Source organism: Cydia splendana, chromosome 13 (genome assembly GCF_910591565.1).
Source record: "Cydia splendana chromosome 13, ilCydSple1.2, whole genome shotgun sequence".
In the NCBI taxonomy this organism is placed as follows: domain Eukaryota; kingdom Metazoa; phylum Arthropoda; class Insecta; order Lepidoptera; family Tortricidae; genus Cydia; species Cydia splendana.
The window spans coordinates 11,746,118-11,766,986 of record NC_085972.1 but is presented as its reverse complement, the minus strand read 5'-3'; the positions used below and the strand labels follow the sequence as shown (position 1 = coordinate 11,766,986).

Below are 20,869 nucleotides of genomic sequence, written 5' to 3'. Positions count from 1 at the left end.
CATTAAGTCATAAGCAATTGGTTCTTACTGACATTTGTGTTTGCTAGACACATGATATCTATTTATAGGTAACTCTGCAGCGATTTTCGAAAAAGTCAGACCAAGGAACCAAGCTATCTATCAAAATCGCTGTAGAGTTAACTTGGTCTGACTCTAAATACTTTTTCTTAAGGTCGGTCGTGTAGACGTCCGGAGTTTTCGCCGGAAACCGGACCGGACCGTACCTTTCTACTGCCCGAGTAAAAAGAAAAGACTTTATAGTTAACACTAAGTATATTACGTTTATGTCATTAGGTACATACATTATTTTTCATTTATAACTTAAATTAACAAAGACCGATAACAACAATATTAGTTTACTAATTTTTTAACATTTAATTAATATTATAGGTAAATATGTATATTTATAGCACTTGAAACGTAACAACACCGAACGGACGCAATCAAAACACATTATTATAATGGAACTTGAAAAGTTGCATCGAAAAATAACAATGTAGAAAACAAAATAAGAACGTTAAATTTGACAATGTTACATTACACTACATACATTTTTACACGTTTGTAATAATCTACGAAAATCAAAGTATAAAAAAGTACAATGTAGGTAAAAGGCACCTAATGTGCCATTAAATTTCACACATATACACAACTGACAAATTTGACCCACAATAAATACGTTGTAAGGTTGTAAAAGATAAATAATCATGAAAGCGGGCAAGTCTTGTAGATATCCTTTGGAGTGAGCTCAGCATTAAATGGGTTGAAAATATAAGTATCCTTCGATCTGCCCGGCATGTATGTGAAGTATGTATCTCTGAAAAAAAAAACGAGTAACTTTATAAATGTGTGGCTTTCAACTCCTGGCGAGTATGATGCTGGGCAATTGACATTGTTTGATGCGGCGAACGACCCAAAGGGCTTACCGCGAACCAAGTTCGACGTGTTGCCTCCCTGTCACACTTACGTAAGAATTATATACAAGTACGACAGAGAGGCAACACGTCGAACGTCGTTCGCGGTAGGCTCCCAGGATCGACACGATGTGATTGTGCCACTAGAATCCATAAATCTAATCTACCGTTTCGTAACAGATTTAAACATTGTATTAGGCAGGTAATTGTATTAGGCGTTAGGTACCTACCTTTTATTGAAATTACCTTGCTATGCTATACTAATAAGATGGGCATACTACATCCACAAAACATCGCCATAGCTAGACCACATAAAGTATAGTCGTCGCTCACTACATCGTGTGACTACATACATGTGACTACAACTCGATGTTAAGGCGTATCCAGACTAGTCAATTTTCGCCAATCTGATTAAATTGCCCGATCGAATCAGGACGTGCGGACGCAAACGCCAATTTGACTCGCCGAATTCAACCGCCGGTAATGACCGATATTACCGAGGTGCGGACGCAAGAATACCAATTTGTGAGGCCAGTATTTTCGTTCTGGGGCATTTTTTCAATTTAGAAGGCTCTAATATCACCACATCTAAAATTGGAGATTGAAGCCAATTCCATTCTCGTCTGGATATACCGCTTTATTTTCTAATAAAAATGAAAAGTTTCGTATTAGACTCACAAGAAAGCATCGCTGGGGTATCTATCGAACTTCATCGTGGACCACCAGAGGCGTGTCTGCTCCAGTTGGCGCAATCTATTCCTCGCTGTGAAATCGCGCAACAGGGTCTCAAACTGGAAGGAAGTAAATAAACATCATGGGATTAGTTACTCAATCTTACTTAAATACTTAGTAATCTTACTCCCGCGGTGAGGCACCAACTTTGCCGAACACTGATGATGATGATACCAACAAAATCTGTCATATTTGTTTTCATTATGTGCCATTTCTATTGAAATCCACTTTAGATAGATACATACATCTAAGTATATAAAAACATTAATAAATCAGGTACTTACAAATATCCGTGTTCGAATCGAACACAAGAGTCCCAATCTCAAGACCCCACCACGTTTGCAGACTTTGCGCAGACTTTGTGATAAGGTTTTGATATTTACGCTTACTGCACGCAAGTCATGTCAATATTGTCTTTGAAGGTAAATAATTAACTTACATAAATAATATTGCTACTACTGCAATGAGCAGCCATGCTCACTCGTTATATAATATTTAACTGTTCGGCTTTTCCTTGGATATTCACCTTTCTGGTGCTTGGATGCAAACTTAGGTATGGCATGAGTTGTATTGCATACTCGTAACTTCGCTATAGGTATTGTATTCATCATAGTCAGCTGCAGAGCAACCCGTTTTCTGCATATATGTAGTTCTCTGCAACTGACTACAAAAAATTGTAGGTAAGTAATAGATTTTAAAGGTGTTTTGACATACTAGGTACTGGAGATTTTGCCTGTCCGCCCAAGTTATGTTCTTAAGCTCTTTTGGCGTAAATGGTATCATGTACGCGAGCTCTCGAAAGTCCATGTGCTTTAGCCACAACCATCGCCGCGACGACCGGACTACTGAAAGTTCTGAAAAAGAGTTTGAATTATTTCAGTGTGCTGTCGTATTATAATTTACTTCTACATGTCGGCGGCCGGTCGTTAAGTTCCTGTGTAATGTTTTGATAGTAGTCACGTTAAAACAATAGATAGTTAGGATAGATTCTTTAGGTCGCTTCAGATGAACGAAGGGCAAACTTACAAGAACTAGGAGCCCCGCGTAGCGTCAGGAAACGAGACAAAGATTATCACGATTTACGATATGCCTACCAATTTCATGATCTGTCTGATTTTACCATCGGCTGCCGACATACACAGGCCTATTCGGATTTCGAGATAATCACAAGATCTTGAGACGATTTAGAGATAAACTAGATCTACATTAGATATCGACTAGATGTGGCTTGGATATCTAAGTCATAACTTGTCGAAATCGTTCAAGACGACCTCCAGAATCGCGGAAACGTCAAATCTTGACATATCTATCTTACAAATATCTTTAAATTATCCGTATCGTAACTTGTTGAAGTCTAGTAGAAATCTAATTCATTTTCCGAATCGAGCCGACAGACGACATTGGTTTGCTACGAGCTACGGCGTAGCACTTCGTTGAAAGGGTTGTAGGTACCAGGTTTTGTTAATTACTCCGAGTAGGTACCAGGTAGCTGAGGTAGCAAAATTTCCTTAAAATCGAAAGTATTTCCTGCGCCTTGTCTGATTGCTAAATATCCCAAATCCCAGATACTTAAGGCTTTGAAACCCCGGACCAAGTCATAACACGCCCAAGCAAGAAAATAATCCATGGCGTTTACTCTACAGTCACCTGCAAATCCTGCAATATTATGTTACACAACGAAGGCCGCAAAAATATCTGACACGATCTTGTTCGTAGAGCCATAAGAGTGTGTGACATATTTTTGCGGCCTTCGAAGAGTAACATATTATTGCAGGTGATTCTACAGCAAAACTAATGTTCACAGATTTAAAAAGACACTGTTACGAACTGTGAGCCTCCGGAGAGAGCTCGCCGTTGAAGCGTTTTCTGACGACCTCTAGCAGGTTGTTGAGGTCCTGCGCTTGCGGTAGATGCGGTATCACGAGCGGGGTCCCAGATAAATCGGCAAGTAACGACTGAAACATCAAAGAACCTTGTCCCAAATTCTAAGGGGTTTGGGCCCCACTTGTACAATTTAATCACGCATGCTAGTCGATAGAGTATGATCTGTAAATTATTAATATAAAGGTTTCTACTTCTTATTGTATGTGCAAGGACCCCTAACATGTAACTTAAAGTTAAAAAAGTTACACCATGAGTTTAATTTTGAAATCTCTATTTAAATGTGTCTTCTTGCGTCCAGACTATCCAGAGCACCTCCTCGTGGTTGACGGTGGTAACAAACAATATGTCTTGTTTGGCTAAGACTCTGGGCGCGTGTAATGCCGTCATGGCAAGAAGAATTCGAGAATGTGATTTATATGTCTCTGGAGTCCGTCCTGGAGGGGAAGATATGCAAGCGGCGGATGTGCCGGAGGGAGCTAGTCAGCCTCCGGTACAGGGTCACCTCGAAAAGGTTACTGGCTTTAATAAAAATATTTGATGTTGTTCCTTGTGACGCTGCTCTCACGCGGTCGACAAAACTATTGCGACAACATTAATTATCAGGGAGTCCAGACAATGAAAAAGCTTTTTTTTCTACCTGTCGACTGTAATTCTTGAATTAAGATTTCGTATATTGGGTACTTTTAATGTATGAGCTCCCAACTCAACTATAATATTCATTTCGATACAATTTAGTCAACTATAATGAAATTGACCAATCACAGCTCGCCGCGGTCAAGAGTGCGAAACAAAACCATAGCTCAAATTAATTATTTATTTTAGGTTGTATTGTAGGAGCAATTGCTTCATAAGTCAGAAACGCGCATGTGACACCCTTAATATAGGAACATCCATAAACTACGAAAACCGCTTAGCTTGTTAGTCTCCATAGGCTACGGTGGCCAAAATCAAGAAAACAACTGTCTAAAAATTTAATTTAGCGCGGAGCAAGTACAGTCACCTGCAATAATATGTTACTCTCCGAAGGCCGCAAAAATATGTGACACGCTCTTATGGCTCTACAAATACGATCGTGTCAGATATTTTTGCGGCCTTCGTTGTAATTTTTGACAGCTCCGATGAAGAGTCAGTTTCTGATGAACTTTAATTAACTACAACTTACTTCACACACATGTTAATAAGTTAAAATATTTTGGTTATTGTTCTACTCGGTTAGTACTACATACTGTAATAAAAATCATTCGTGTACACCAGGGGCCCAGTTTGGGACATGGTTCTTTATGTCTAATATTACAACTAGGTAGTAATGTGAATAAGACATTATATCAGGAGTGCCTTAACCTTTTCGACGCCGTGTCAAACACAAAAGCTGTCACGCGGACGCCACGTTACCGAAGTGTCAAAACTGAAATTGAACTTTATGAATATGCACGTAGGTCTATGTTGCTCTGTGGTCTGTGACCGATTAATCAGTCTTTGGCGTTGAGCCTGCGGTGCGTATATATCGGTCATTGGCGTCCAAAAGGTTAATCTCTTGCAGCCTGCCTACCATACAAGAAAAATTGGCAGTCTTTGAATCAATGGTATTAGAAAATAGAATTGATTTTGTTTTGTTTTAAAATCAAACAAAATAAAACAAAAGCAAATTTGTTTTTTTAATAATTATTGTAGGTAATAATAAAATTTAGGTGAGACTTGTGAAAATTACTAGAAATTTCTGACTTGTTAATATTGAAAATAACTGCATGCATATTTCGGGCCTTGGTACCACGATGCAACCAATTTTAAACCAACGCCGAGAGTTGGCTTTATTTGCAATTTTCCTGGTATTCAACTTTCAGGTATGAAACTAAAATAAATTTATTTGGGAATAAAATCATAAGTACGTAATATTCCAGGCTCTTACTTGCTGGAAATTTGGAGCCTATGATGGCATTTAGTATGGGTTGCTGCAGAGATGCTCTACAGCAACCCCTACTTAATTTGGCTTATACTTCCAAACTGTAGAGGTAAAAATATTTTCAGTTAAGTACAAATTCAGTATCAATTGTGTAGGTACTAAATATGTAGGTAGTGGTGTTTGCTACAAGAAATGTATTATTACCTGTAGTAAAACTTTCGTTTTTATACCACCCGCCGATAATTCAGGATGGGACGGAATCGGCTGTAAGGAAAGTGTGAGAAGTTACTTTTCTATGCAGTATACATCAGTCAACGGTAAAAATATGGGTGTAGACAACTTACTCAAAAATATGTCCCATAGTTCTTAATTCACTGACATAAGAGTTATGGGACATATTTTTGAAATGATTTGTACACCCATATTTTTACCGTTGACTGTACAATACAGGAGGTATAATCGAACGTTACTAATTTGACATGACCTGCAATGTACCTGATCCTGCGAAAATATTGGTATAATATCTGGGTGGATCAACAATTTTTTGTTATTGTCCCTTTCTCTAGGGATTTTTTAAGAAGAAATGTTGTAAATATTACGTTCTATTAACGTGCTTAGTAAATGGCCCATTATGGGAATGACTTGTAACTTATATTTGATTTATAAAACATTTGACGTTTCAGTGCAAATCTTGCGCCAGCTCTTATGAATCAACTTATAACTTTCATTCGTTCAACTATTTTAAGAAAGCTTTATATTTGCTACTATGAAAGGTGGACATTTATAGCTTGATGAGACATACCGTAGGCCCCTTAGACCTTTCTGCTAATCTAACTGTTTCCTTTATGAAATCCTCCATTGGATCCATTTGGAATACTTTAGCTTCGTCGAACCACAGTGGCCACTCTTTCGTCGGCGGGTAGAAGTATTTTTCCGTAGATTTTCCTTCGAGGTGGAAGTCGAAAAGGTGACCGCACTTGCATTTGGTGTCTTCCAAATGTTTCATCACGTCCTTTTCCCTACACGAAACGATGTTTGTATAGATCTGCGTTTTTAGAAGGGGCGAATGGAACGAATAACGATAAACGGAATTCCAGTAAGTATTACGTAATACAAGTATTAGATTGCGGTTACAAATTATGGGGAAAATTAAAAAGTTTTACATATTGAGTGATTTTTGAAATGAACACATTTCTTAATGCAATATTAATTTACCTATCTTGTAACTTTCAACAGCGTTTACTTAATTCTCTTTCAGAATTTACTATCTTTTTTCTAATACAATTTAAATTTTACCGTGGATTGGGCATTTACCATTTCATGCAGGCACAAGTATTATCGCATCTTTTATCTTTGTCCATTGGGTATTTCCAATGTCCATTAATGACTGTCAAATATTCTCCAGTGGAGAATTTACGTGTTCCACCATTGATAGCTATATATCCAGTTGGTAATAAAGCAACATCTGTAGATTAAAGAAAACACATTTTTAAGTAAGGCTGCAATGTTTTTTGGCGCGAGTGCTCTAAATACCTACATGTTTCCTGAGTAATCCCCCCATCGCAAATTACAAGTACCTACTACACTCAAAATAATCTGTTTTTTTTACACTATACTATATGACCATCAGCCGTATTGGAACAATGAGACAGTTCAAATACTAGATAAATAAATAATATTGTATCAAATACTAGATATTGAAACGATATGGATCGGATATGTCAGTGTCAAACAAGTGTCAAAAGTGACGTTTCGTCAAACAAAAACGTCACTTTTGACACTTGTTTGACACTGACATATCCGATCCATATCGTTTCAATATCTAGTATTTGACGTATCTCATTGTTCGAGTTCAAATACGGCTGCATACCTGTGCTAACTCGGGGCACGAATACCCAAGTTGCAAAATCGACGTTACTGTCAACATCTAGATGTTATTCATCATAAAATAAATACAACAAACAATTGAAAACGTGTATTATTCGTTTTATTTTAAAACGGATTTCATTGTATGATTATTTTGATTGAAATTATATCGGTATGACTTTTAGCTCAATATGAGACATAATATCGAACCTCTTTATAGTAATTGAGGATTTTTCAGTTAGCACCTGTAAGTGTAAATATACAATTATACATATATCATTAACTTATTTATCGATATCAAATCCCTAGAACGTGCCCCGAGTTAGTACAGGTACCGCAAACATAAATACGAAACCCTAAAAAGCAACGTATGAAACATACTTTACATACGTATGTAGAGTTACACCAAGCTAAGGGGTCATCCATTAATTACATCACACGTTTAGGGGGAGGGAGGGGGTCAAGAAAATGTGACATGTTGTGACAAGGGGGAGGGGGGAGTCACAAACTTGTGACGTCACTTTAACTTCATCAGTAACAAAAAATATTTGAACTATTTTATTCGCTGTACGGTTAAAAAACAAGTTATTGGAACGACGTTTTTATTCGTTTAATTTTCTGTCCCAATCAGTTTTGGATTATAAAATTACTATAGGTATTTCTTTTTTGAAAAATATTTTTATAAAATATTAAATAAATATTTGCCGATATCGTTGAAAAAAATGTGACGTCACACCAGGGGGGAGGGGGTCTGCCAAATGTGACCAAGTGTGACAAGGAGGGGGGAAGGCGCCAAAATGGATGACCCCTAAGTTGGCAGCGCTTTTTGAAAGCCCAGACGGTGCAAGTGTTATTTTAAACCTCAAACTTATACGAGATTATTCTGTTTAAATAACACTTGCACCGTCTGATGGGCTATCAAAATCGCCGTCTACTTAATTTGGTCTGACTCTAATCCTTTCTTCACGCTAGCAGATAGGTAATATAGTTTTCACTTCTCATGCTCAAAAAGTGCACCTTTATGTCGTGCGTAGACGACATAAAATCGCATTTTATGCTCTAGAGCATAAAGTAAAATCATCTATTACAACCCGTATTGACTTAGCAATAAAGTCCAAATTCTGCCATACAAACTGCCAGCCCTGCCGGCGCGCCCCCGACCGGCGCTCTCCCGATCGGCGTGCCCCGCGCCTCCGACCGGCCCAAGAACAATTTTCTTTAGTCTTGAATAAATACGTTAAAATAACCTAAAATATTTGATTTTTTGTATATTTTCCTCGCAATCGAAGTGAAAAGCAGAGTGTACAACAAGGGCATAAATGTCCATTTTTACCCTCGTCTACTATTTTGGTCTTCGCTTCGCTCAGACCAAAAATTGCCTCGGGTAAGAATGGGTCACTTTATGCCCTTGTTGTACAATCTACTATTTTGAACGATAAAACTTGTAATAAGACTAATATGTAAATATATCAAGTTATGCTATGTAAATATACATTTTTATCATGTTCCATCGCTATTCAAAGAGCCTGTCATTTTCTTAGACCAAAATGTGAATACAATTCAAAAGTACCAGTCACTGATTTTTTAAAAGCGTTTTTCAATTAAAATATACGTCAAGATCGGGTAGTATTTTTCTAATGCTAAAAAAACGAACTATAATAGCGATTTTTGGCGTTGAACCTGCGGTGCGGATATATCTGTCATTGGCGTCCAAAAGGTTAATGAAACTTTATACTTACTGTTTAAAACGTAACGTAGCCTTCCCTTTATTAAAGCAACAGGTCCTACATTAAATTGTATATTATTTAATGGAGCTATATGTTTAACTTTGGCCGGCTTTTGCAGTTGCCTTAACTTCAGATAATACTCCCGCATTTTCGGGTTAGCGCTCCCTGGAATAATAAATATATTCTTAGTTATTTAGTAATTTCACTGTTTACACAACTGCCTAAAGCAGGGTTGGGGTATAATTTATAAGACGCGATAGAAATAGTCAAAGGTACCTACTTATACAATGTACATACTAGGTACTAGGTACATATATTATGTAGCCAGATCGTAGAATTGGTCATTTCATAAAAGGTGGGCAGTAATAGCGACTAGAATTGTCGCCCGCGAAGTGGTCGATAGATGGTTAATATATTGCGTCTTACGATAAAAAATCAAATTTTTCTTCATGAAAATCACGTTTCACGTAAACCATTTCCGTTGTGTCCCTAAACTGCCTAAACGCATTTTTGTTCTTAAGTCCGACTCACACTTGACCGTATATTTCTAATAGGTCTTCCTGACGTTTCTAGGTATAGAACTATTTTGTGTATTTTTTCAAAATTCCAGTTGTTTCGGAGATAAAGGGAGGGTTTTTTTTGCCTATTTTCTTGTATAACTTTTAAACTATTTATCCAAAATTATAATAAAAATATCCGAGATTCTCTGAATAAACCTTTTTATTTGATTATATAGGTACCTACACGATATAGTTTGTAAAATTTGGTTCTTTAATTTTCCCATTTACTTCCCAAAACTTACTTGTTGACGTTGTCCGTCTTTGGGTCACGTCACAGACCTACATATGTGTGCCAAATTTCAACTTAATTGGTCCAGTAGTTTCGCAGCAAAAAGGCTGTGACAGACGGACGGACAGACAGACACACGAGTGATCCCATAAGAGTTATGGGTTTTCCTTTTGAGGAACGGAACTCTAAAAAAAAACACGTATTTTTCTTTTTTTATCTATACTATTATCTACGTTCGATCATATTCATCGTCATCGGACAACATTAGATACGTTACTCACGGAAAATTAGGTAGCAAAATATTACTCACGTAGGTGAACGGGAGGCTCCCAAAATTTGTAAGTGCAAATTCTTTCCGCTTGTTTCGCCTTTACGCATCTTTGCAGTCTTTTATCAATCTGATAGGAACAGATGTAGAGTTTTATATACTTTTAGGACATAAAGGAGATTCAGATAGTAATTTCTTGTTATGAAACGATTATGGATATGATTTGTCATATTCATATGAGTGGCTCATATCCATTTAATCGGTCAAAGTTCGAATCGCTAATCTATCAAGGCATAAAAAAAATCACGGGAGGTTAATTCGAATTAGGTGCATGCGTAATGCAATGAAAATCGTGCGTGAGATGCGCACCGATCACCAAGACGTTCGTTAATAAGGTCGTGTCAAAACAAGATCCAAACCATAACAAATTGTTAAATCAGAATGGACCCCCGGAATGTACTAGTGCGTCCGAATTGGCCTCCATGTCTCTACGAACGATATTGGCTACACGGCTAACACGGCTATTAACCGAGAAGCACGTACCACGTATATTTTGATTATAGACGTTGGCCGTAGACCAACGTCGAAACAACGTGCAACGGCATTGCTTATTAAGCTATACCTTAATAATACATAATATATATTAAAAATTGTATAAAAATACAGATTAAATCGTTCGTTAATAATCGGTGACGTAAGATTAGGAAAGAATATTTAGGAAAATCTTTGCACGTCATAAGAAATGTAGTTTTGATTCGAGGGTTGGCCTATTTTGAGACGACCTACGATTATAAAAAATGATTTTTTTTCAAACTATGCCTACAAGTTGCTTTTTGAAGACTTGATACGCTCAGTGTACACAAATTGAATTTATGTTTCTGCCTACAGTTAATAGTAGATTGTACAACAAGGGCATAAAGTGACCCATTTTTACCCGAGGCAATTTTTTGGTCTGAGCGAAGCGAAGACCAAAATAGTAGACGAGGGTAAAAATGGACATTTATGCCCTTGTTGTACACTCTGCTTTTCACTTCGATTGCGAGGAAAATAAAACACATTTTCACGGCAATTTACACCACGAAATTATCGTAAAGCGAAAGAACATAATACATAACCAATTCCCGCCAACTAACTTTTTAATTCTTTTTTAATTTTCAACATGTGATCAGAGTTTCAGACGCTTGGTTTTCTGCCAAGTCAAACATTTCGGAGCATTTTTGAATGATAATCGACTCCTATTTTATGTGATTTACTAAATTGAATGACAGAAAATACGGATTTCTAATAAATTGTAGCAAAAATAAAATAATATAACAAGTTTTGTCATCTACACAATTTTATTGCTCAGTAAAATTGTGCAATATGTTTTAACTGTTTGGCTGTTGAGACCGAATATACCTTAGTCTTAGAAGAAAATTTTACTTTCATGCTCTAGAGCATAAAATACGATTTTATGTAGTCTACGCACGACATAAAGGTGCACTTTTTGAGCATGAGAAGTGAAAAACTATTTTTTGTACTTACAAAAGCCTTATCCATCCTTAATCGTTCATAACTCTGTGGAAAAATTTATAATGAAACGGCAAATGAATAAAATATAACATACAAGTAGACACAACCGTTTAGACTAGCTTAACGCTTATGAAATATATTATACAGGATGTCCCTAGGCCATTGGATAAAGCCGAAATGTACATATGCATTAGGGTATTTAGAACCAGTATACAAAGTATCATAACAATCGGTGTAGCGGTTACAAATTACGATTTTTTTTTACTCCTATATGTGTTAGTACCTCCTGAGAGTCCTGAGGTAATAAATAGTATGAAACCTTCTTCGACTGTTTTGATTATGTTTTTTATTTATGACATTAATAAGATTCAGACTTTTGACAAATGTCATCATTGCCGCACATTTTCAAACAAATTGCCAAAAGCACTGCCAATGATTAATACAGTATGTTTCTTTTTGTTTTCGATTATTGGAAATACTTTTGTTTAATAACTAATTTTTTTATCTTTTGTTCTAATTAAAAAAATATTACCGTTAGAGCATTTCTGAGAAGTAACCCTACGTGGGATTTCAGGGTTTGTCCAATGGCTAAGGTCACCCTGTAAGTATAAAATAATGGGACTTTATCGTACTTCCATTTATTTATTTGTCGACATGTCAAACGTCTTGTCACGTTGTTGGTCGCCGGAAGACTGGCGAGGATTTGTGTCAACATAATCTTCCTTAAGGCATTAAGTTCGCAATTTTTGTACAATCGTATATCTTGCAATAAAGTTTAAATAAATAAATAAATCATCGCTGCGCGGCTTTGCGTTCAACCCGCACTAGGTATCTTGAATTATCATTCGGGAAAGCGTTTGGACAAATAAATCTAGAAGGTTTTCCCAACAAATCCCAAATATACTCATGGAAAAAAGGTTTAATTACTGAATTACAGCACTTAAAGTAATTTCAAAATTAAGTACCTAGGTAATTTAACTTATTTTTCCGTTCCTCTAAATTTGTCCATGAGTGAACCTATATTCTAGGTAAATATACAGACTGTGACATAACTTATTGTGTGACAGAACTCATGACCTAACTAAGTAGTTACTAGGGCGGTTTGATAAGTACCTAACATGATTCAACGTCAATCAAGTTAGTAAAAACAAATATGTTGAGGAATATTGTGTACTTTATGAAACCAAGCTATATGAAAAATGTGGAGAACTCGCTCAGTTGAGATGCTTATAGCTTCATCTAATTCGTACTTCATCGTACCGTACGAGGGTGGTTTGAGAAGTAACTTGGTTCGATAGAAATTCAGGATATGGTTTCAGCTGGCAGAAAGATAAAAGTACTTACGCGAATTAGATGAAGCTATAAGCATCTCAACTGAGCGAGTCGTACGTGAAGACAAGTCACATTTCCCGAGTCCAATCTAATTTGAGGCCTAAATTCAATTGCTAAGGTAGAAATTTGAAACGTATTTGGTCGATGAATCGTACTAGGCCTGAAAAAAGGTTACTTAATAAAATAAAATAACCGTACATCGTCACTCCTGAGCGTGATTTTATTCTCCATATGGGGTTGCTTTTTAATTCTCTCCTCTCGCTGCGGAGAGGGGTGTCTACAATACACAGGTACAATAAGTCGATCTAAGTACATCCCGTACTGGTCGTCTTTATACTTGTTGACCTTTTTTCCCGCTGAAAGTTGTAACCAAGTATTTTATTTCAATGTAGTTCAAAGCCGTCGCTAGTTATCTTGCTCTTAAACAGCAGGTATTACGTATTAGGGCTGATTTAGACGGCGCGCGAACTCGCATTTTGCCTTGATGACTGCTTGGTGTATATACAGGGTGGCTAAAAAATAACTGCATTCCCGATGCCAGGAAGCTGTTTTGGCTGTTTCATACATTTCATTACATTTGGGTAACGCTATTTCGGGTTTGGTTACATAGTAAAAGTTGCTCAGTGTAATCCCAAAACCCCTCTGCAAACGGGAAAGCAGTTATTTTTTTCACCACACCAGCTTACTTTGCACTTCAAAACCGGATAGCAAAGTTGCACTTTGCTATCAGTACCTAATTCTCATGTGAGGCAAAGTATTTTTCTTATGTTTGCTGGTAGAATTGACTTTTAAATGATAAATATTTAATAACATTCATTTGAATTTGATTTGGTTTGTTTTTGTTTGATATTTTACATTTGCTTCGGGTTGGTGTGATAAAAACTTTTGTGTTTCACTCGGGGGCAAATTTTGTTTAACCCTCGTGCTTTGAAACCCTCTCCAAGTCTCCACGCTCAAGAAGATTCCATTTTTCGAACCACTCGCTACGCTCGTGGTTCAATTTTGGAACCTTTCGCTTGCTCGGGTATAAATATTAGCACGAGCGGTTAAACAACAACTTTGCCCCCTTGTAAAACAAGTAACTATAGCACCTGTATACCGAGGTAGCTGAGCCCGCAACGAACAATTTAGTAAAATACCTCAGGTAGTGGGTTCACTTTTTGTTAATGCAAGAAAAATATTTTCACTACACCAGCCCGGAAAGACTTACTTTGCACTTCAAAAACGGATAGCAAAGTTGCACTTTGCTATCAGTAATTAACATGTGAGTCAAAGTAATCAAATGCAAATTTTGGGTTGTTTTCTTATGTTTGCTGGTAGAATTGACTTTTAAATGATGATATTGGATGATAAATATTTAATAACATTCATTTGAATTTGATTTGGTTTGATTTTGTTTGATATTTTACATTTAATATTTGCTTCGGGTTGGTGTGGTGAAAAAAATTGTGTTTCACTCGGGGGCAAATTTTGTTTAACCCTCTTGCTTTGAAACCCTCGCAACGCTCAAGATTCCATTTTTCGAACCACTCGCTACGCTCGTGGTTAGTGATGTGCCGTCGGAATTTCCCGGGAACAAGGAATATTCCCATATGGCAAATTCCTGGGAAACTCGATGTTCCCGGGAAAATTCCCCAAACAGGGGAATATTGAAACAGATTAAGTGTATTACAATTACAATTTTAATTAAAGCTAGCTATAACGACAAGTAACTGCGTTTAGTAAAATAAAAACCGTAAAATGCAAAGTGGCTTCCCAAAAAAAAAAAACTTGGAAATTTAGTGGATTTGCTTACAACATTCGACACTTTGGATGTTTCAAAAAAATATATATAGCATCACTTTAAGCCCCCGATGTACCTGAATGCGAAGTCAGATCATTAAGAAATTTAAACTTTCACTATCATTAAACATTATCAAAATCCACATGGAATCCAGTCATTAGTAAATGTAAGCGGAAACGAATATCGACAGTCGATAAATCGAGTATCGTTAGTGTTGTGTGTCGACAGAGTAACATCCCTAGTGCGCAAAACGTTCAAACTGATAAACAAGACCAAGTGCGGGTAGTTCGAAAACTCGCGCGGCTAGAAGATGTTGATGTCAACTTGAGCCAGTCTTCTCCGAGACCACGGGGACAACGCCGTCCTCGAAACGTCGGAGATAAATTTTAAAACTTAAATACGCGATTAAGTCCCGAGTGCACGAGTGCAGTTTGATAATTTCGAAATTTTCTCCATACAAATAGATACCCACTTATAATTTTTTTTTTAATCTCCTAAAAATTATGGCTACAGATTTTTTTTTATTACATATTTTGATAATGTAATGCAAACACATTTACAAGAACCCGTCCTTAACACTCGTATGTATAGAAGAATTTCTTGGTAAAAAGCTTACGGAACTCCACTATTCTTATTAGTCCCTAACTTATTTTGACCCTGATTAAACTGTGATGATTTGTATCGATTTTGTTGAATAATGGCATATTATTGTAAAACAAAATATTTTGGCCGAGAAATCATTCCCAGCAACTATGGGAAATTTCCCAGGAAGAATGGGAAATTTCCCGGGAAGAATGGGAAATTTCCCGGGAGTATAGGGAATTTTCGTAGGCGGATGAGATACAGTTTATAATGTTTTTTAAAAAAGTTTAAGATGCTAAGTGTTGACTGAATTTCTGATAATAAAATAGTATATCTATGCGCCATAACAAAATTCCCCTACTTTCCCTTCATATGGGAAATTTCCCGGGAACGTGTCCGGGAAATTTCGCACCAAGGGAATTTTCCCGGGAACGGCACATCACTACTCGTGGTCCAATTTTGGAATCTTTCGCTTGCTCGGGTATCAATATTAGCACGAGCGGTTAAACAAATAAACAACAACTTTGTAAAACAAATAACTATTCTTTACCTTTCTTCTTCACTGGCTTGGGTCTTTCCTTCGCTGGTTTCATTAATACTTGTAAGTTTTCTACACATTCCTCTAAGTCAATGAAGGTCAGCGCTGACATAAGAATCATTGCGTCCATATCGTATTCTGTGGGGTGCGGATGGTAATTCATATAATAAAATATCAACGCACGAGTAAAAATAATTAATAGTTATTCTAATTACTCGTAAATAAGTTGAATAACGTAAAAATTTAAGCTATTTCTAAGGACGAATATTCAAAATACATAAAGATTTTTTTTCTCAGTAAAAAAAAATACTTCTCAGCAAAATAATAATAGCGCTTTCGTTGCTAGGTAGGTACTCCTACTGAAAGATACATAAGACTATCCCGTTCGGTCACATCCCCCCACCCCTCATGCCAGATCCAGTTATAGTATACTAGATTCATGTATCTTGCACAACGAAGTGCGCACTTACTTACAAAAGTTACAAACAAGATTGTGTAAGATGTTTACACGTTTAATTGTTTAAATAAGATATGTATTATTGTAAAAGTACTGTACCTCCCCGAAGTTCACTGGGCGATTTATTATAAATAGCCGTGTATAAGTTCCAAATAAATACAGCCGTGTCTTCCCCAGCTTCTTTCATAGCTTTCAACAAAACAGACTTCTGTATGCTCCTGCTAACGCCTAAATCCGATAGGGATTTTCGAGTCCGTGTAGGCAGGTTATCTATCAAGTCGTAGTGGATATCCGCCAGTAAATGCTTAAGAACTTCTTTTTGAAATCCTGACATTTCCACGTACCAAATTGGGCCAATTTCCTTTTTCAGTATTCTCTCTTCCTTTTTACCTGTGAATGACGCGTGAGCATGAGATCCACTCAGTTTCGGTGGAATGTGGATACGGTAGGTAGATCTAGTAGGTACGGCACTGTCAATGGTCGACGTGCCGGTCTGCGTATGAAGTATCTATAGGTAGGTAGTTAGCACCGAAATTATGAATAAAAATATTTCGTGATAGGTATACAGGGTCATTTTTGGACCGTTAGCCATATTGTGCGAGGTGATTAGGTAGGTCATACTGAACAACTTTTTTATGGGACCAACTCCGAAATCCCAAAAAAATAAAAATTTGGCCTTCCCATAGAAAAAACGTCGACATCCACTCGACCAAAATGTATGAAACGGCCAAAAAATTTTTGTGATTTCGGAGTTGGTCCCATAGAAAATGTTGTTCAGTATGGCCAGGCGTGGCTCACTCCGCGATTTCGTCGCTTTGCTACAGGTAGCTAAAAGTACATCCGTTCCACACCAATTTTGGGGAAAGCCATAAGCCACGCCGTGGCGCTGTCGCCACCTAGCGGCCATATCTGTGCTGATCGTAACAGACGCGTTTTGTTAGAGAGTGAGTCTTCTGTACCTAGTACTATTATTTATTCTATGGCATGGCCTACCTAATCACCTCGCACAATATGGCTAACGATCGCACATTTTTTTTAAATAACGGCAATTGTTATAGGTATCCAATAAAGCAAAGAAATAGAGTTTAATACTTGTTCATAATGTTATTTTGTTCCTATAAATACATATTTGGATTTTGCATAGAACTTGGCACTCATTTAGATCTCCATACTTTTTGCGGCGAAGCCCACAGCCAAGCATAATTTTTGTATTGAACTTAATTGGCTCTCCTTTTTTACATTTATGTTTTTGGTGGGATATCATTACTTTTTGTAAAGAAAACTAGGCCGGTATTGAGATTTAATGTTACGACACACCGTTGGCCGGTTGTTTAGCGCGTATTACAAGTTTTTTGTATGGGGACACCACTTATTTTTTGACTTAACTTTATTTTTATATTTCTGTTATATAGCAAATATAATAATACATATATTAGGATAGTTTGAAATATCTGCTTGTAACGGTTCCAACGCTACAATTAAAAAAAAAATTGTATGGGGACCCCCCTATTTTTTAACTTTTTATATTTTTAGATTTTTTCCTACGCTTACACACAATGACCAAGCTGGATTCCAAATTTCATCCTTCTAGGTCATCTGAAAGTAGGTTAGATTTAGGTACTATATGTCAGTCAGTCAGTGCTAAAATTTACGACTTTTTGACCTTCATATCTTTATAACCGTTTGAGCTAGCTTCATGAAATTTGGGCTTCTAGATGTCCTTATGGATATAATTAAACACACGTATTTTTATGTGTTTACGTTAAAGAGGTTTTGAGTTATAGAAGGGTCAAAAGTGGCACCAAGTGGTTCGTGTAATATTACACTCGGCGCTGGCTAGCCAGTTCCTTTGCTTGAACTTGGCTTGATACGCTGCCGCGTGTCTAGATTACCTATTCACATTGTACCAGGACAGAGGGCTACACATCACGCTCCCGGTCATCGCGGTTCCTCATATGCCGTTTAACGTAATAGTAGATTGTTAACCAAGGGATGAAAGGATGCCTTTCACCCTAGTTAAACACTCTACTTTTCATTTCGAATACGAGGAAAGTAAAATGCATGTGTTTTTTTTAAAAGATGACTAAGTATACCTACTATTTTATAGTATTTTTTGAGGGTACATACTTTCAATTAACAATTTAGGCAAAAGTATCGTTATTTATGGAATGGGGAGTGAAATATCAGAATGGAAATTGTATAACAAATCCATTTATACCCAAATTTCAATTGCTTATCGTAAAAAAAAATCGTACTTGGAACCTCAAATACTCTAGTGCAGAAACGTATCATTTTCTGCACACCTTTTAGAACAACAATGACCCGGCCTCTTTCAGAGTAAGTATGTGAAATGAAAAATAACTAGACTTCTTACGTGTGTTCGGTCGGGACTCAACACCAGAAAGTAATTTACCTCGACTCACTTTAATTTTAAATACTTCCCTACTAGAGAGCAAAAAGGATTATCGCAAAAAAAGACATGGGAAATCCCGAGTAAAGCGAAAAATTTCTCCATCGAAGTAGAATTCTAAACGTGGCGAGGAGCAAAAGACTCTTCAGTAGGTACGAAGTACGGTCAGCCAAGAAAGTGGTCTACTTACTACTTTTCGACTCTATCAATCAGATGATAGAGTCGAAAAGTGGTAAAATGGCGTAATGACGTAAAATGGTAGGACTTACATTTTCTTTTCATTTCGATTATATGCAATTTAGGGATGTTGTGTAGGTACCTATTAGTAATAAAAAGTAGTAGGTAGTGTGTATAGTGTAGGTAGGTACTCACTTTCAAGATAAAAGTAGTGTTTCAAATCCTTCATAAACTTGAGCCAGTCGCCAACTTTCTTATTGTAAGGTTTTTTGTCTATATTCGCTTGCATTTCTCTCTCCAAATATATCCATTCTGGTTCTTTCTGTACTGGTCCGTAAAATGTCTGGAATGAAATTATTTTTTTAGATGTGAGAGTAGTAAATAGTTAGTCTGGCTACTTACCTATTTAGGTAAATTTGTATTCTGTGAAAGGGCACATTTTGAAACAGGTTACCTATTTGCCTAATTTGAGTAATGTTATTAATTTCATTACTGATAGAATTGATAAGTACTTACAGTACATATGGCCCTATTTTCTCGCACTAGTGCGTAAAATAGCACTTTTCGTGTGTATGTCAAAAGTTTAAAGGGCCATATGTACTGTAAAACGTTGTACGATACATGTGCGAATAGGTAATTCGCAACTCGTGTCGATTTAAAACACTCCCTTCGGTCGTGTTTTAATTTATCGCCACTCGTTTCGAATTTCCTCTTTTCCGCACTTGTATCGTAAATAACTATACTTACCTATCAAAAAAAAAAAAATGCATGGTAGCTCTTTTAAATTCCGCTATGTGGTTCGTCAAATTTTCAGAAACGAAAACCTTATGTAATCGTTTTTAGGAATGATTAGGTACTGTGTTCTAAAATAGAGCACCTGTCGGAATTTACAAGAGCAGCGACACAGTGAATGTTTAATTACAATAATTACCTCCGGCTTGCCCGATGGGTTTGACGCCCCGCAATTAGTACCTAGGTATCTGCAGCTTTTTCTGTTTCCTGTCGGCTATGGTTCGAATAGATACTTATATTGCTACCTACTAACTAAGTACGGCGTGCTAAGTAGCAGCTGTTTTTGTAGGTGTAAGGTTGTCGGATATCTAAACGCTTAGCAACAGATTAACACCGCCCCAACTCATTGGCTCGCCGTCAACTAGGCATATCTCCTATACGTAAGCATAAGTATATAACGCAAGCGACCCAACACCTCGGAGATGTTAGCTGGGCTACGGCTGGGTGACATCGCCTTTACAGCACCTTTGGTGGGGAAGCGCCGCCTAGAGGGAAACCATGTGGTTCGCACGCTGTCCCGCGAGGGTGCATTGGAATAACTTCGGAAACAACATTAAATGACCCCCAGTTTCGTAGAAAGATTGTGCTTAACAATCTGATAAATTAGCATTTAAATAATTAGGAACAACAATAAAAAAAATACATTGTACCTTTTTTGCTAGGAAATATTTGCTAAATGAAATAGGTGTACTCCTGTCTAATTTTCTAGCCATCATTACTTTATTAATTTATTACAGTTAATTTAAAATTACAACAAAATTTTGAATTCTTATGTTAGAGCTATATTACATTCTGAATCTGTATTTGATCTGTATGTTAAAGTCAAAATATGTTTTTATGAGGTTTGATCTACATCTAGCCTGTTTTAAGAAAGTAATGTTCAAAGAGTACCTATGCAAAAAGTGTGAATACTTATGGTAGAGTCTGGCTAGCCAAAAATTGTTGACAGATATTTCGTTGTTGTATCACCAATTGTCTATGATTAAAAAAAAAAACTAAAAGTCAGTTGTCAATTTATGTCATTCATTCAAATTGTTTGCGGTTTATAAGGGGTTTATTTTAAATAATATTATATAGTCTATACTGAGTGAGGTTCGCAAACTATTATTTAAGTTCGTAAATAATTACGACAATGTGCGAAGTCGACGTGTAGCGTTGTATAACGAAAAACTGCAATGTTTATACAACTCCTAAGCAAATGTAAAC

The 20,869-nt window shown here is 36.8% G+C and overlaps 1 protein-coding gene across 3 annotated transcripts; it reads right to left on the bottom strand.

The window, feature by feature from the left end:
- Window positions 1-342: 342 nt before the first annotated feature.
- On the bottom strand, window positions 343-20,428 carry LOC134796064 (uncharacterized). Of its 3 annotated transcripts, none has more exons than XM_063767996.1 (15): window positions 20,314-20,428; window positions 19,067-19,214; window positions 16,384-16,674; window positions 15,840-15,965; window positions 13,123-13,280; window positions 11,605-11,637; window positions 10,123-10,210; window positions 9,036-9,188; window positions 6,745-6,895; window positions 6,233-6,449; window positions 5,635-5,694; window positions 3,475-3,601; window positions 2,361-2,500; window positions 1,593-1,705; window positions 343-817 (listed from the first exon to the last, which is right to left on the bottom strand). In XM_063767996.1, exons 1-15 carry the CDS (start codon window positions 20,377-20,379, stop codon window positions 706-708), a joined length of 1,983 nt encoding a protein of 660 aa, XP_063624066.1. In that variant the 5' UTR covers window positions 20,380-20,428; the 3' UTR covers window positions 343-705. The 3 variants fall into 3 exon arrangements, with proteins under 3 accessions (XP_063624066.1, XP_063624067.1, XP_063624068.1); XM_063767997.1 differs by lacking the exon at window positions 20,314-20,428 and adding an exon at window positions 19,803-20,130; XM_063767998.1 differs by lacking the exon at window positions 20,314-20,428 and having other exon boundaries at window positions 19,063-19,176.
- Window positions 20,429-20,869: the final 441 nt, after the last annotated feature.

What these genes read in the sequence shown, in the direction of transcription:
- LOC134796064 (XM_063767996.1), bottom strand. Translation starts at nt 20,379, where the DNA reads ATGATGGCTAGAAAATTAGACAGGAGTACACCTATTTCATTTAGCAAA. An exon ending in ACTTGTGCCTGCATGAAATG is followed by an intron (nt 6,450 to 6,744) that starts GTAAATGCCCAA and finishes CGTTTCGTGTAG; the next exon opens with GGAAAAGGACGTGATGAAAC. An exon ending in AAAGGTCTAAGGGGCCTACG is followed by an intron (nt 5,695 to 6,232) that starts GTATGTCTCATC and finishes CTTTCCTTACAG; the next exon opens with CCGATTCCGTCCCATCCTGA.